This window comes from Urocampus carinirostris, chromosome 4 (assembly GCF_059441175.1).
Source record: "Urocampus carinirostris isolate Australia breed hairy pipefish chromosome 4, RoL_Ucar_1.0, whole genome shotgun sequence".
NCBI classification, from domain to species: Eukaryota; Metazoa; Chordata; class Actinopteri; order Syngnathiformes; family Syngnathidae; genus Urocampus; species Urocampus carinirostris.
The window spans coordinates 1,479,045-1,495,490 of record NC_142352.1 but is presented as its reverse complement, the minus strand read 5'-3'; the positions used below and the strand labels follow the sequence as shown (position 1 = coordinate 1,495,490).

At 39.5% G+C, this 16,446-nt stretch overlaps 2 protein-coding genes across 2 annotated transcripts in view; one reads left to right on the top strand and one right to left on the bottom strand.

The window, feature by feature from the left end:
* The window catches only part of mmp15b (matrix metallopeptidase 15b), a 45,333-nt gene extending 42,810 nt beyond the window's left edge, over positions 1-2,523 (bottom strand). Inside the window, exon 1 of the mRNA XM_088333454.1 lies at positions 2,048-2,523. Coding sequence (XP_088189580.1) covers positions 2,048-2,164 — 117 coding nt within the window. The 5' untranslated portion in view covers positions 2,165-2,523. The remainder of the gene's footprint in view (positions 1-2,047) is intronic.
* Positions 2,524-14,964: 12,441 nt separating this feature from the next.
* Positions 14,965-16,446, top strand: LOC148366658 (uncharacterized). The gene is made up of 2 exons (XM_088333328.1): positions 14,965-14,971; positions 15,196-16,446. The coding sequence occupies exons 1-2, from the start codon at positions 14,965-14,967 to the stop codon at positions 16,314-16,316; spliced, it is 1,128 nt and encodes a 375-aa protein (XP_088189454.1). The 3' UTR covers positions 16,317-16,446.

Below are 16,446 nucleotides of genomic sequence, written 5' to 3'. Positions count from 1 at the left end.
TTAGCTCTGTCAATTTTTTTTCTCTAGTTCTCTTGTGTTCTTTCTTTCTCCATATTTTTTCACTCTCTCTCTCTCTCTCTCTCTCTCTCTTGCTTTCTTTCCTTTCTCTCTTTATTCTACTGGTCCGGCCCCCGTGCGAGTTTCTTTCTCTACCACGTGCCACCCCCCCTCAAGCTAAAAGGACTTTGACCCCCCCCTGTCTCGGACGGAGACGCCCCCCAGGGCGAAATGTTTATCGATTTAGGAGCCGGCCTTTCAAACAAACGTGACGGTAAACAGAAACGACGGGGAAAAAAAGAAAAAAACGGAGCGCTTTGCGGGCAGGCCCAGGCGCATCGAGCCATAAAATGCGCTGACTTTGCGTTCCTGTTCTGGATCGACATGAGTCAGAATGGCCAGAAGTCATAAAGCGCTCTTATCTCATCGGGAGTAATGACATTGTTATAAATGCTTTATGACGACAGATTTGGACTCTTAAATGCCTTCTTCTCGATAAGACTGTGAGAATCGTTACGCGAGTGGGTTCTGTTTCCTGTTCTGGTCGTGACAATGCGGCTAGCTTGACGTTTGTTTGGTGTTCCGTGGATCCGTGGAATGATTTTTGTCTCATCTTTTTTATTCGCGTATGATTGTGTTCTCTTCGTCCTCTTTTCGTCCCCCAGTTCGACCTTTGGGGTTTTGTTTAGTTAGATTTCCGTCTTTTTCCATACATTCCTTTGAAAATGATTTTGGAGATTAGAATTGATACATGTCAATCGCAGATATTTTAAGACTTGACTTTTGATAAGTATTACTTGGTAATAACAGTAATCACCTTTATTTGTGGTGGACTGTGTCAAATGAACTCAACTTCCTACTTATCTCTTATTCTCTTTCTTTCTCCCTAGTCTTTCCCTTTTTCTGTTTCTATATATCTTTCTTTCTTTTTTTTCACTCCCTACCTTTATCTTTCTTTCTTTTCTCCTTCACTCGCTGTTTTACTTTGGTTTCTCTCTCTTTCTCTCTCCCTGTCTCTCTTTCTCTTTGTTTTAATCTTCCTCTCTCTCTCTCTCTCTTTGTTTTAATCCTCCCCTCTCTCTCTCTCTCTCATATATATATTTATATATATGTGTATATGTTTGCTTCTTTCTTTCTTTCTCTCTATCTTTCTTTTTTCCTTCACTCTCTCTCTCTTTCTCTCTCCCTGTCGCTTTCTTTTCTCTTTGATTTAATCTTCCTCTCTCTCTCTCTCTCTCTCTCTCTCTCTCTTAATTTTAATCTTCCTCTCTCTCTCTCTCTTTGTTCTAATCTTCCTCTCTCTCTCTCTCTCTCTCTCTCTCTCTCTCTTTGTTCTAATCTTCCTCTCTCTCTCTCTCTCTCTCTCTTTCTTTTTCTTTGTTTTAATCTTTCTCTCTCTCTCTTTCTTTCTTGTTGTTTTAATCTTCCTCTCTCTCTCTCATTTATATATATGTATATATATATATATATATATATATAACATATATATGTTTGTTTCGTTCTTTCTTTTTCTTTCTTTCTTTCTCTTTTCCTTCACTCTCTCTCTCCCTGTCTCTTTCTTTCTCTTTGTTTTTTTAATCTTCCCCTCTCTCTCTCTCTCTCTCTCTCTCTCTCTCTCTCTCTATATATATATATATATATATATATATATATATATATATATATATATATATATATATATGTTATATATATATATATATATATTTATAAATATTCTTTCTCTTTCATTTGTTCTTTCTTTCTTTCTTTCTTTCTTTTTCACTTTCTTTCACTCTCTGCCTTTATATTTCTTTCTTTTCTTCCTCACTCTCTTTACTTATCTCTATCTTTCAATTTCACTCTTTCTTTTCTTTTTTTTCTTTTATTCTTTCTCTCTATATCTTTCTTTATTTATCTCTCTCCCACTCCCTCTTTCTCTTTCACCCTCTTTCTCTCTTCTTTCTACCTGCAATAATGAACCTGGGGATAAGCTAAAACCCTAACAAGTAGCAAAAAGTCGCCCGACGCCAAAGGAGAGCCCTGATGTCGGAAATGTCCACAAGTTCCCTACCTCCGAATTGAAGCTCCGTGCGACCTCTTCCTTTTCGTCGGTGCCCCCGAGCGCGCACACGCACGCCGCCAAGAGGACGCTCCGTCTCCACAGCAACCGGATAGCCCAAAAACCCATAGTCCGGTGGTCCTTGAATGCAACGCGCTCAGAAAAGCAACAGTGGGATGTCGCGCGAAAGTAAATTGAAAATGAAGAAAGAAACTTATACTAGATGCCGAATTGCATGTCGGGAAAAAGCTCCATGACGAGATTGATGTCAGGTGCTCCGAAAATGAGCTTTTAAGGAAGAAAGGAGAAAGAAAAACAGCGAATAAGGAAAAAGAAAACACTTTGTTGCAACTTCTTCGGTCAGGAAAAAAAAGTAAGCAAACTGCAAAATGTGTCGCCTTAAAAGTGACTTAAAAGTTGTAACTTTTAAAAATCAAATCTAAAATCTCGCGTGGGTTGGAAAGGCGTTTTCCCCCCACGAGCGAGACGGCAAGTGAAGGGGGCGAGTGATGAGCTGCGCGTGAGCGCGTCCAGGTCAAGCTGTTGGGGGTGACGAACCGGAAATAAGATGTGAGAGGGGGCGGAGTTAACAAAGTAAAAGGGATTTCCGCAGAAAATGCCGTTCGGACCTCCAAAACAAAATTCGAACAGTTGAAAAGTGAAACATTTTCTCTCCAAAGCATGTGTTAACAACGCCAAACTGAGTTCAAAGAGGCCTTATGCTTTCTTTTTTCACTTACTTTAATCAGGACGGGGCGGAACAAACTGAGGTTAAGAAAATAAAAGTTACTTCCGGAGGAATATAGGTCTCCTTTTGTAGTTTTGTGAGGAAAGTAAAAAATTAGATGATGTGAAAAATCTCTTGGGAGAGACACCGACTGGAAATGAGGCGAGGTTAGATAGATAGATAGAGAGATAGATAGATAGAAAGAGAGAGGGTGGGAAGAAAGAGAAAAAAAAGCAAGTGAGCAAGAGAGAGAAAGAAAGAGAGCTACAAAATAAGGAGTAAGAAAGAAAGCAAAAGAACTAGAGAAAGAAAAGGAGAGCTAAAAAAATAGGAACAAGCAAGAGAGAAAGAAAGCAAGCGAGAGAGAGAGAGAGAAACTGAGAGAGCTACGGAAAGTAAAAGAGAGACCTAAACAATGGGAAAAAATAAAGAAAGAGAAAAATAATGCAAGCTCTAATACTAATTTCTGATTGGACGACCTCATTTTGGCATTCAATTTCATAATAAATATGAATATAATATAATAGTTCAAAGCGGCGCTGCCATGAGCGGCTGCCTTTTCCAGCAGCTGCCCTATTGTTTTATTGTCTGCTCCTATCTTCGGTGTTTTTTCTTCCCGTTTTGACAACTACACTATGGATTACTTCTATCCTATGGACATGGGTTTTAACGCACAAGAAATGCGTGTATTCAAGGAATTTCAACTCCTTGCCCTGAAGAATTCTCGTGCCGGCGTGATGAAGGGGCCTATCGTGGAGGAAAAGCCGGAGCTAGCGAAGCGGCTAGCGGCGTTATAAGTCTTCGGTACCATCCGTAATCATGGTAAATGCGAACTCACGACCAAATAAGATCATCGAGTGCTGGTGGAAAACATCGAAGCGCACAGGGAGCGCAGTTGCTGTGTTTTGCGGAAACGTGGCGCTAACGTGTAGCCACCCGGAGCTACCCGGAGCAATCCGGCTTCAACGCCGCTAAACAGAGACACGAAAGCCGGGGGGAATCGGAGAGGAGGCGGACTTGCTAACACGAGGTGGTGTATCCCTGGATTTTCACAAAGAAAAGTTTTCTATCTGCCGCTGGGATGTCGAATTTTTGGACTGGCGTGACGTCATCCACTCCGCTACAAGCACCCCTAGGGCATCATGTTCATCTGTTAATGAACAACAGGGTAGACTGCTGGAGTGTGAATTTCCCTACGGGGATGAATAAACTATCTATCTATCTATCCATCTATCTATCTATCTATCTATCTAAGAGAGCTAAAAATATGAAGAAAGAACTTGAGAGAAAAGAGGGAGAAAGAGAAAGAGAGAGAGAGAAATAAAGAAAGATATAAATAAAAAATATATAAGAAAAAGAGAGTGAAAGAGAAAGACAAAGAAAAAAGAAAGAGAGAGAGAGAGTGAAGAATATAAGAAAGAAACATAATGGCAGAGAGTGAAAAAAGTACAAAAGAAAGAGGCTAATTTTATTTTCGAAATTCAAATATATCAATTCCAGTTCATGTATTCAAGTATTGATAATTATTATTAAGCAATTAATTAAGATAATAAAATGAGAATATATTTATGTATTGAACACATTTTTTATTTATCTCTTTAAGATTTATTTTACATGAAATACAACAAATTAAACTTCAATTTATGGATTCTAATAATAATAATAATAATTTCCTTGTATTGTCATTCTGTGTAACAATGTACACAGAACGAAATGTCGATTGCACCTGACCCGTTGTAGCGAGCCGATGCAGCCGCAGCCAACAGAGGGCGCCGCCGACCACTTTTTAAGTCTTAGGAATGACTCGGCCGGGGCGCGAACCACCGACCTCCCAGTCTCAAAGCGGGCGCCTTACCATCTAGGCTACTGAGCTGGTATATTCTACAAAGCGAATGAGCAAAAAATATACCGTTTTTCTTATATAGCTAGCTATTTTCCTACATTTTTAGTAATTTAGCTAGCTTTTTACATTGTTTGCATGTTATTTAGCTAACATTTTATGTTTTTTGTTAGTTGCCTGGTTTGCAGCTAGCTGTCTAGCTCTGTTTTTAGTTGGCTATTTAGTTAGCTTTTTACTCTTTTGCTAGCTAGCTAGCTCATGTTATGTTTACTTTTCTAGCTAAGTGTAAGGCTAGCCGTTAAGCAAGCTATGTAGCTAGCTTTTTATATTCATTGAATGTTATATGGCTAACATTTGACCTTTTCTGCTAGTTTTCAAGCTAAACTTTGGCCTCCTTTCTGGCTAGCTGTCTAGCTTTGTTTTTAGCTTCCTATCTGGCTATTGAGTTACCTTTTTGTTCTTTTAGCTAGCTATCTAGCTCCTGTTCTTTTTTACCTGTTTACTTTTCTAGCTAAGTGTCAAGCTAGCCATTAAGCAAGCCATGAAGCTAGCTTTTTACATTTATTGCATGCTATCTGGCTGACATTTGACTTTTTCTGCTAGTTTTCAAGCTAAATGATGGTGTTCTTTCTAGCTAGCTTTGTTTTTAGCTTTCTGTCTGGCTATTGAGTTAGCTTTTTACTCTTTTAGCCAGCTAGCTCCTGTTTCGTTTATTTTACCCGTTAACTTTTCTAGCTAAGTGTCAAGCTAACTATTACACAAGCCATCCAGCTAGCTTTTTACATTTATTGTATGCTAACTAGCTAACATTTGACCTTTTTGTTAGTTATCAGGCAAAATGTTGTGCCTGCCTGGTTTGTAGCTAGCTGTCTAGCTTTGTTTTTAACTTCATATCAAGCTATTTAGATGGCTGTTTACTCTTTTGGCTAGCCATCTATCTCCCATATAGTTGTTTTACCTGTAAACCTTTCTAGCTAACGATCAAGCTACATTAGAGCTATTCAGCAAGCTATCCAGCTAACTTTTTAGATTTATTGCATGCTATCTAGCTAACATTTGACTTTTTTTGCTAGTTATCAAGCTAAATTTTGTCTTCCTTTCTAGCTAGCTTGCTAGCTAGCTTTGTTGTTAGCTTTCTATCCGGCTATTGAGTTAGCTTTTTACTCTTTTAGCTAGCTGTGAAGCTTCCTTATAATTGTTGTACCTGTTAACCTTTCTAGCTAACGATCAAGCTACGTTTGAGCTATTAAGCAAGCTATGTAGCTAGCTAATTACATTTATTGCATGCTATCTAGCTAACATTTGACTTTTTTTGCTAGTTATCAAGCTAAATTTTGTCTTCCTTTCTAGCTAGCGAGCTAGCTTTGTTTTTAGCTTTCTATCCAGCTATTTAGATGGCTATCTACTCTTTAAGCTAGCCATCTAACTCCCTTATAGTTGTTAACCTTTCCAGCTAGCAATCAAGCTACATTTGAGCTATTTAGCAATCTATTTAGCAAAGTTGCTACTTAGTTACAAAAAGTAGCTTGACCGTAGAAAAAGTTTATGTCGAGTCAACCAAAATGGTTTTGAGTGTCCTTTTTGTAAAAATAATGCCAATTGTAAGGTTGTTTTATTTTGAAAGAGAGTTTTTTTGGAACGGAAATAATAAACGTAATGGTTGTGTGAGGAGGGGGACCGACTTCCTGTCTGGGTGGCTTTCATTTCCTGTGAGACGAGAGAAATGTCGGGATAATGATGTCTTTATCCGGAGACTCCTTCGCCGCTCCGCCCCCCGGGAAGGAGCCCACAGCATCATTGCCACCTAGGAATATTATGGGGTTTTTTTGCGTTTGTTTTTTTCTTGTTCTTCTCTTTATTTATGTCTTCTTTTGTGAGTTTCCCCCTTCTTTATTCTATTTCTTTATTTTCCTTTTGTTTTTTTTTTCCCCTTCATCTTTTCTTTAGTACTTGTATTTTTATTGTTTTTTTCCTTTGTTTTTCCTTTCTTTATCATATTATTTCTTAATTTTCTCCATCTTTACTTTTCCTTTCTTTGTTTTTTGTAATCTTTTTATCATCCTTATGTTTTTCTTTCCTTGTGTTTTTTTATACCTCCCCACTTTATGTTTTCAAAATTTGTTTTTCTATTTTTCTTTTCTTTTTTTTTGGCAGAGGGGGGGTTGTTTCTTTCATTTTTACTTTATTTTTCCCACTTATCTTTTTCTTCAAATAATATTGCTCCACAAAAGTTTTTGTTTTTTTGCATTGTTTTCAGAGTTTAGGATGTTTTTTTTTTTTTTTTTTGCTTTTTTATTCTATTAGCCTATTTATCTTTTTAGTATTTTTTTAAGTCATATTTTTTAATTTTTTATTTCTTTCTTTTCTTTATCGTATCGTATCTTAATGTTCTCCATCTTTATTTTTCCTTGCTATAGTCTCTCATCTCATCTCATTAGCTGCACCGCTTTATCCTCAGTAGGGTCGCGGGGGTGCCGGAGCCCATCCCAGCAATCATCGGGCAGTGGGCAGGGGACACCCTGAACTGGTTGCCAGCCAATCACAGGGCATCCTTGCTATAGTATTCCTGTTTTTTTCTTATCTTTAATTTTCTTTCCTTTTTTCATGTTTATTTTCTTGATCCTTTCCTTATTTCTTCCGATTTCATATTTTTTCAATTTGTTCTTTTATTTTTTTTCCTTTTTATTATTTTTTGTTTTTGTTTCTTTAACTCTGACAGTGTTTTCCCTACTTTATCTTTCTTTAAATTTTTGTTCTCCCGTTTTTATTGTTTTGTTACTTTTTATATTTCTTTTATTTTTTTCCCCTCTCTCCATTTATTTTTTTCTTTATTTTTCCTTTATTATTATTTATTTTTATTTCATTTATTTATCTTTCATATGTTTTTCCTTTCCTTATCCATCCTTACTTAATCTTATGTTTTCTGTCTTATTTCTTTAGCGGTTTCCTCTCACAATTCAGTTAAGAGGAGATGAGAAAAGGTGGCAGAATCCTGCTCGGCCGCACGCGGCCCGCAACCCGTAGTTTGCCCAACTCAGAACTGGGTGCCGAGCCTCCCCTACTGCAGGGGTGTCAAACTCATTTGAACTCGGGGGCCACACGATAGAACAAACATTCTGTCGGGGGCCGGACTAGTAGATTAAAGAGAAAGAAAAAAAGAGAGAGAGGGAGAGAGCGTGAGAAACAAAAAAGATAAAAAGCCGTGAGAGAGGGGTAAAAGAAAGGGAGAGGAAGAAGAAAATCCAAAGAGAAATAGAAAGACAGAAGGAGAGAAAAGAGAAAAGAAAGCGCGACGGGTATGAAGAGAGAAAAAGAAAAGAGAGAAAAGGAAAAAAGTGTTAGAGCAAAAGAGGTTAAAAGACACACAGAGAGAAAGAGACAAAGAGCAACAAAGGAAGAGAAAAAGAGAAACACAGAGAGTGAAAGAGACAGAGACAGAGTGGGAGAAAAGGAGTCGAAAGGGAAAAAAAGAGAGAGAGAGAGAGAGAGAGAGAGAGAGAGAGAGAGAGAGAGAGAGAGAGAGAGAGAGAGAGAGAGAGAGAGAGAGAGAGAGAGAGAGAGAGAGAGAAATAAATACAAGTAGAGTGTCTTTGTTGGAGGCACCTGGCTTTGGCAACATCAAGTTGCCCTATTTCAACCTGCAGCTTGTTTTTCTCTTGCGCTTCTCTGAGTGTTGTCTTGCGGGCCTGATTTGGCCCGCGGGCCGCCTCTTTGACACCTGTGCCCTAATGTCTTAACCTGAAATTGCCCCTGGAGGACATCAATGCCCGGCGCCATTTTGCGTCTTCAGCGTCTGAAGAAAAGCGTCATTAGGCCCTCATTAAGTCCAAATGACTTTTGAAAATTCCTTCTTGTCATTTTTTTTGCTGAGACGGGAAAAAAATCTCGTTTACAGTCGGAGAATTGTGTCTTCCCACGATGCAACAGCTGCCTACTCGTGTGTCGGCTCGGATCTCTGCAGGCCTTTTTTTTTCTCTTTTTTTTCTTTTTTTTTTCTTTTTTTTCTTCAGGCGATTTCGAGCAGGTGAGCCTCCTCCGAGTTCATCCGAGGTCACCTCCAAGCCCCCAGGAAAACATGAACGCCGCCTCCCGTCTTCAAAATAAAACTGTCAGCAGAAAAGATGATTCGGCGTCAAAATTCCTCGGCTAACAGAAAGAAGAAGGAGACGAGTAATAAGGAGAAGATGAGGAAGAAGACGCGAATAAAGAAGAGGAAGAAAAAGAAAAAGAAAAGGAAGAAAAAGAAAAGAAAGAAAGGAAAAAGAAGAAGAAAAAGAAAGAGAAAAAGAAAAGGAAGAAGAAGGAAAGAAAGAAGAAGAAAAATAAAAATAAGAAAAAAAAGGAAGAAGAAAAAGAAAAGGAAAAGATAAAGAAAGAAGATGTAGAAAAAGAAAAAGAAAAGGAAAACGAAAAAAAAGAAGAAAAGACAAAACATTTAAAGCCCTAGTGTGTAATATTTGACAACTAGTTGGCACTGTGTTGTCTGGATGCCAGACAAACATGGCGGCACCCTAAGTAGGGATTCCACTTTTCAAAAGAAATACAAATTACTCGACCTATGTATTTTTAATAAAAATAACATTAGTGTGATAGTTTATGTATTTTTGCCTCATATTCAAATCATTTTTTTTAATCAATAAAGTTTTTGTACCACCAGGGGGAACTGTATATTACAGTCCCTTTAAAAAAATGCTATTAATAAGTTTATCCTGTTTTTAATATTAGACACATGCAAACATTTGAGAAAATGGCAAATCGACTTTGATATAGTCTCGCTGTGTCAGGATCAAAAAGCGGGTCGAAGCCGGGGGACAGACGGGAGCAAAAACAGGTGGGAGTAAGGGTCGAAAAAAGCTTGCCTAGTGTTAACTGAGGTTCGCAGACAGACTGACAAAGGGAACAGATAGAAGTGGGTTTAAATAGATACAGGGAGCCAATCAGAGTCCGAGGCAGTTGGCGCCAAAGGAGTTGGCACAGGTGCATCACATTCTCCTTTATTCTCTTTCTTTCTTTCTTTCTTTCTTTCTTTCTTTCTTTCTTTCTTTCTTTCTTTCTTTCTTTCTTTCTTTCTTTCTTTCTTTCTTTCTCTCTTTCACCCTTTCTTCTGTTCTTTCTTTCGCCCTTTCTCCATTTCCTTCCCTCTTTCTTTCTTTCTTTCTTTCTGTCCATATCTCCTTTTCAGCTAATTGTTAGCGTGTAGCCTAATCAAGAGATGCTTCTCCGAAATAAAAACAATAAATACAAGGCCACTGTTGACATTTAGGCTACACGCTAACAGTTAGCTGATGCTAAGAAACTAACAGGACATTTTGCCCATAAGTGATAAAGACTCCAAAACAAAACAACGTTTCATTTCTCTTCCCGATATGAAGTTTGATGAGTGCCTCGGTCCAATCTTTTCGCCGTAACGCACAACTTTCTTTTAGTTCTTTGACCAGGAAAGTCCGCTGGGATCCTGTAAAACTTTAATCTATAATCGGATACATTTTTTTTCCTCCGATCCTGGCGCACAAAGACACAACATGACTATTCATCCCTCTTCTGACCAGAACATGTATTTTTTGCCCAAGCCACGCCCACCGCATAGGTCACCATCCATCCATCCATCCATCCATTGTCTTCCGCTTATCCGAGGTCGGGTCGCGGGGGCAGCAGCCTTAAAAGGGAAGCCCAGACGTCCCTATCCCCAGCCACCTCCTCCAGCTCATCCGACGGGACCCCGAGCCGTTCCCAAGCCAGCCGAGAGACATAGTCTCTCCAGCGTGTCCTGGGTCGTCCCCGGGGCCTCCTGCCGGTGGGACATGCCCGGAACACCTCCCGAGGGAGGCGTCCAGGAGGCATCCTTATTAGATGCCCGAGCCACCTCAACTGGCTCCTCTCAATGCGGAGGAGTAGTGGCTCTACACAGAGTCCTTCCCGGATAACCGAGCTTCTCACCTTATCTCTAAGGGAGAACCCAGCCACCCTGCGCAGGAAACTCATTTCGGTCACTTGTATCCGGGATCGCATAGATCACAATATTGACAAACAAATAAAAGGGACTATGTTAAAGGATTGACAATTATAGTTATACTGTATTGCCTTAATTTATTTTTCTCAGTGTCAAATATTCCAAAGAAAATATCCTTCCAATTTTGTATTAAACTGTTGTCAATCTTATCAGTTTTAATATCCTCTGCCGAAGCAGTGAACGGGTTTTTCTGCTACTATGACGCCTTCGCTTAAATATACGACGCACAGGTAGTTTGTCCTAATGGTTCTGCCGTAGATTCCCGGTTCAAAGTTCACTTCCGTTTACTGTTGCGTTAGCAACGTGATTCTTTTGGGTCATTTTCACACAATAATCAATGGAATATGAGTATTATTATCATCTAATTCAATCCTTTATTTCGTATATAATATAATGTTTTGTTATTTGAATCGAATGAACAAGCCTAAAAGTGCACGTCGAGCGTATCTTGTCTTAGCTTAGCTTGCTATCTGCTAGCAACAACAAAATCCTTGTGATTTGATCAGTAAGCATATTTGCTTTTCCGTTGGAAATTTTTGTGTGAAAATGAGTAAAAAGGGCGATCAAGAAGATAACTCGAAGGATCATCTGGGGCAAAAGGAGGAAAGCGATCGACGAACAGGTTTGTTAGGGATTTTCAACGAATGGCGTTAAGGTTAATGCCCATCTTAGTTTCTTACTTCTGTCTTGTGCTGTTTGTCTTTTGGGAAGCTTTATTTCTCTGTCTCTTGCATTGTATTCTTCAGTGCACTTTATTTTACTGACGTTTGATTATTTAATCAAATATATAAAATAATAATGCCAGAGCCTGTGTCCCATATCAATAAACCGCTGTGTCAAAACTAAGTTTCAAGGTGAGAGCAAAGTTCTTATGTGAAAATGTCACCAAATTCTGCAAACAATATTTGTGTATTATTTGTTATTGCAACATCTGGTCATCCTGGAAGGGGGATGGCCTCGTGTGCGGTCCCTTAACAAGGTTTCTTCATTTTTGTCATGTTGAGGTTTTTGAGTTTTTCCTTGCCCTCATGTAGGTTTTAGATCAGGGGATGGTGAAATAATAGTCTGTGCAGCCCTTTGAGACTCTTTGAGATAAAGAGCTTTACAAATAAACTTGATTACAGAAACGCTACAAAGATACTCCTGCAGAAATACTACAAAAATACAACTACATTCACATACACAAATATTACTCCAGAAATACCATTACAATAATACTATAATAAAGAAAAACCAAGACAGAAACACTACAAAATTACTGCTGCAGAAATACTCTAAAAATACAACGACATTAATGGTATTATACACAAATATTACTCCAGAAAAACTACAAAAAACGATTACAGAAATGCCCCAAAAATACTACTACAGTAATACTATAATACAGAAAAACTACTACAGAAACACTACAAAAACACAACTACATTAATGGTATTATACACAAATATTACTACAAAAATACTACAAAAATACTACTACTGCTACTACTACTACTAATACTACTGTAATACTATAACACAGAAAAACTACAAAATGTCACAAAAATACTACCAAAAAAAAATACTACTGAAATACCAGAAAACACTACAAAATACAACTACATTAATGGTATTGTACACAAATATTACTCCAAAAATACTACAATAACATATCTATACATCTAAAAAAACTATTACAGAAATGCCCAAAAAATACTACTACGGTAATACTATAATACAGAAAAACATCTACGGAAATACTACAAAAACAACTACATGAATGGTATTATACACAAATATTACTCCAAAAATACTACTACTACTACTACTACTACTACTACTACTACTACTACTACTACTACTGTAATACTATAACCCAGAAAAACTTCTACAAAATGTCACAAAATTACTACATAAATACAAAAAAAAAATACTACTGAAATACCAGAAAAACACTATCAAAATACAACTACATTAATGGTGTTGTACACAAATATTACTCCAAAAATACTACAATAACATATCTATCTATCTAAAAAAACTATTACAGAAATGCCCCCCAAAAATACTACTGCGGTAATACTATAATACACAAACACTGCAGAAACTACCACAGAAATACTACGTACATCAGGTGGTCTATGCAGCCCTTTAAAACGTTTTGTGATTAAGGGTTATACAAGTAAACTTGACTTGACTAAAATGCAACCATATATGATGGAGAATATCTCCACAAGGAGAAATTCAGCGCCCTCCTACTCTGTGCTTGAGACGGTGCCACCAGAACTGTATTTAGTTTTACTTTGGAGGTAAAGGTAAATACCTTCTGGAATTGCCCCTACCGGATTAGGGACATATAACTATGAGAGGACACTATAATAAATCATTGATAAAATGGAGAGTAATGCCAAAACGCACCAAGTAGCCAGGACATTGGATTTACAAAATTGGATTGAAAAGGCATTACCGTCTTCGTTCCAGAGAAAAGTATTTGGGATCCCGGACCCCGTTAGTCCCAACACCGACCTCACCTCGGTATTTTAGTCACAACTTGGGACTCCAACATTAGTTTTTCTTCTTCTTGTTTCCTGCAGACCCCATCCGAGAAAACGGTCCTCCGGAACTTCACAAGTCCTCCATTAAAGAGGAAGAGCTGGAGTCCGACGTGACCCGGTTCGAAATTACAGCCGTCACCGTCAAGTGCGAGAAGCAAGATGATTGGTCCACGCTCTGTCCTAGTCAAAGTGAGACTACCAAAGGACCCTGACTGTGCATCGAAGGGTTTTATCCAGGAAAAAGTCCATGAAAAGTCTAAGCTGCACATTTCCCTTCGGATAGATAGATACTTTATTCATCTCCGTAGGGAAATTCACACTTCCAGTAGTATCTTTTGTAGTTTATTAACAGATTAACAGGATGGCCTCGGGGTGCTGTGTTGTAGTTAGCAAGACGCTAGTCCAAAAGTCCGACGTCCCTGCAGCAGATGGAATTCTTTGTGCCCAGGGTTACACCACTTCGAGTTCACGTAGATAGCGAGTCCGCCTACTATACGCTTCCCGCAGGCTTTTGTGTCTCTGTCTGCCCTAACAGCGCTGAAGCCGGGTAGCTCCTGTTGGAATTAAATATCAAAATGTACAGTTTACCAAATTGTTCGAAGGAGTTATCTGACTCCATTAACCAAACACAACCTACATTCACTCAACAATTTATGCGTGCCTGTTTCTTGACGGAAAAGATGAACTGGAAAGCCGACATTTCCACACGGGGTAGATTTAATTTCATTAACAATTTAACTAAGTGTACTCAATCGAAAACAGACGAATTAGTGTCTCTGGGAATCCCTCCTCTGAAGTCCTTTAGCTCTCTTCTATTCACCATCTTCTCCCCGCATAATGGGGTGCCGACTCCTCCCATGGGCGTGCCAAGGAAGCCCCCACTAGGCGTCGCGAAGTCTGGAATACTCAAAACGACACCGAGCGTTTCTACGTCATCAGGGCCTTTCTGCTTTTGGATGTGCTGATTATCTTATCAGCCTTACGTCCCGTTCCCGCCGTTCCTGTAAACAACATTTTCCACCAGGGTGCCCTGACCTCGCACCACAGCCCAGTCAGTGAATATCTTTTGCATTAAATGTAATTTGTAGTCAATCATATAAAAACCTTCTCTCCGGGAGCTCCACATTTGCGTTTGGGTAGCTAGCATTAGCCTAAAGTGAGATCTTGATATGTCTCTCCAGCAAAGTGATATATGTTGCCTCAAATACTAGGTTGACTTACCTTAGAAAATTTGTAGCACTCCTTTTAAACTGTATCCACGATGAGTTGGTGCTGTGGACGGCTTCATAACCATCCAAAGCCAACACTTGTCTTAGTCTCGAATGAGTCGGAGCAGACCTTATTGCCTCGCCCCAAAACATAAAAACAAGATGCAAGTAGATCTTGGCGGGAGAGGGAGAGCCGTTTATTTATCTTCGTCAGAGTTCAAAACAGAGTTCTCATTCCTGTAAGAGACAATCAGCTTTTTATATCCTCAGACAACATCTCATGTTACTTAGCGCGTCCCCCTCGCGATGACGCACGTGTTTATCTCAAAATGCACGCTACCAGACACAATGTTTTTTCCCCAGAATGTTTTCGTCCTCTTTCGATTATCCAAAGTTACACAATTTCCAAGAAACTCGTTGTGGTCGGCCTGACACATCCAGATTCCTGACTTGACCGCTTGCTCCACGCCAAGCGAATGTTATTACTTGGCAGCCCAAGGCGATTAATAATAACATTCGTTGACATTTTAAACTCGGGAGAAACAAGCCTGGAATGTCCCGTTTTAAACTAATGTGTTCTCCTTATGTCAAGTTGACTCGAATAAACCACAATGCCAAGTATCAGGTTTGCATGTACCTCATGCACACCGTTTGACCATTTTAGAGGAAAACTGACTGAAATACATTTCAATGGGGGTTGGAGTAGAGATTGTCCGAGTGTATTAAGTCGGCTATGCACGCTGTGATTGGCTCATCCCATTTGAGGGCGGGGCTTAGCCATAAATCTATTCTTAACTCAGCTAGATTTTAGTAAACTCGGTGTATTTTATTTTGTCCTACAGAGATCAGTGCGGGACAACAAGAAATCAAAGAGGAGCAGGCCGAAGTCTCCTTTCCATCGGCGAGTGTCGTCGTAAAGATCGAAGCTGACAAAGAAGAAGAAGAAGAAGAAAGTAACGAAGAAGGATCGGAAAAAGACGATCTGTTAGCTCCGATATCGGACTCCGAGACGGACGAAGAACACTCCCCGGGTGCTCACAAATGCTCCAAATGCGGGAAAATGTCCACTTCCAATTGGGCTTTGAAAATACACATGAGAACGCATACCGGGGAGAAACCTTACCCCTGCACCACGTGCGACAAAAAGTTCGCCCAGAAGGGACATTTACGGGCGCACATAAGAACACACACTGGGGAAAAACTGTTTCCTTGCACGCTGTGCGGTCTGGTTGTAAGTACAAAGATTAATTTGACGAATCACATGAGGATACACACGGGAGAGAAACCTTTTGTCTGCTCCGTTTGTGGTAAAAGGTTCACGGTGAAGGCGCATTTAAACTTGCATACGAGAACGCACACCGGGGAGAAACCTTTTGCCTGTTCGGTATGCGGTCAAACGTTCTCCATGAAGGGACATTTGAGAATACACACAAGGACACACACCGGGGAGAAACCGTACCCATGTACTAAATGCGATAAACGATTCGCAGTGAAAGGACATTTAGTAGCTCACAACAGAACGCATACAGGGGAGAGACCTTACTCTTGCTCGGTGTGTGGTCTGCAATTAACTCAAAAGATCAGTTTAAAAAATCACATGACGATACACACTGGAGAGAAACCGTACGAGTGCACTCACTGCGGTAAAAAATTCCCCATCAAGGGACAGTTGATAACACACACAAGAATACACACCGGTGAGAAACCTTTCGTCTGCTCCGTCTGCAAAACAGGTTTCAGCGATCGATCGGGATTGGTCAAACACATGAAAAGACACACAGGGGAGAAACAGCACTCGTGCTCGTTTTGCGAGAAAAGTTTTTCTCACAAATGCACTTTGATAACGCACACCAGAACGCACACTGGGGAGAAACCGTACAGGTGCGATGTGTGTCTCAAAGAATTTGCCCGCAAGGATCGGGTGAAGAAACACAAGTGCGCTGCTCTGAAAAGTAGCGATTAATTAATTTATTTTCATTTCAATTCTGTGGAACTTGAATTATATTTAACTTATTATGTTCATCATACTTGGATTTCCTTGATTTTGTGTTTGAACCTTGTTTGTAATAAAGCCCAGAGCACACTGGGTTGGA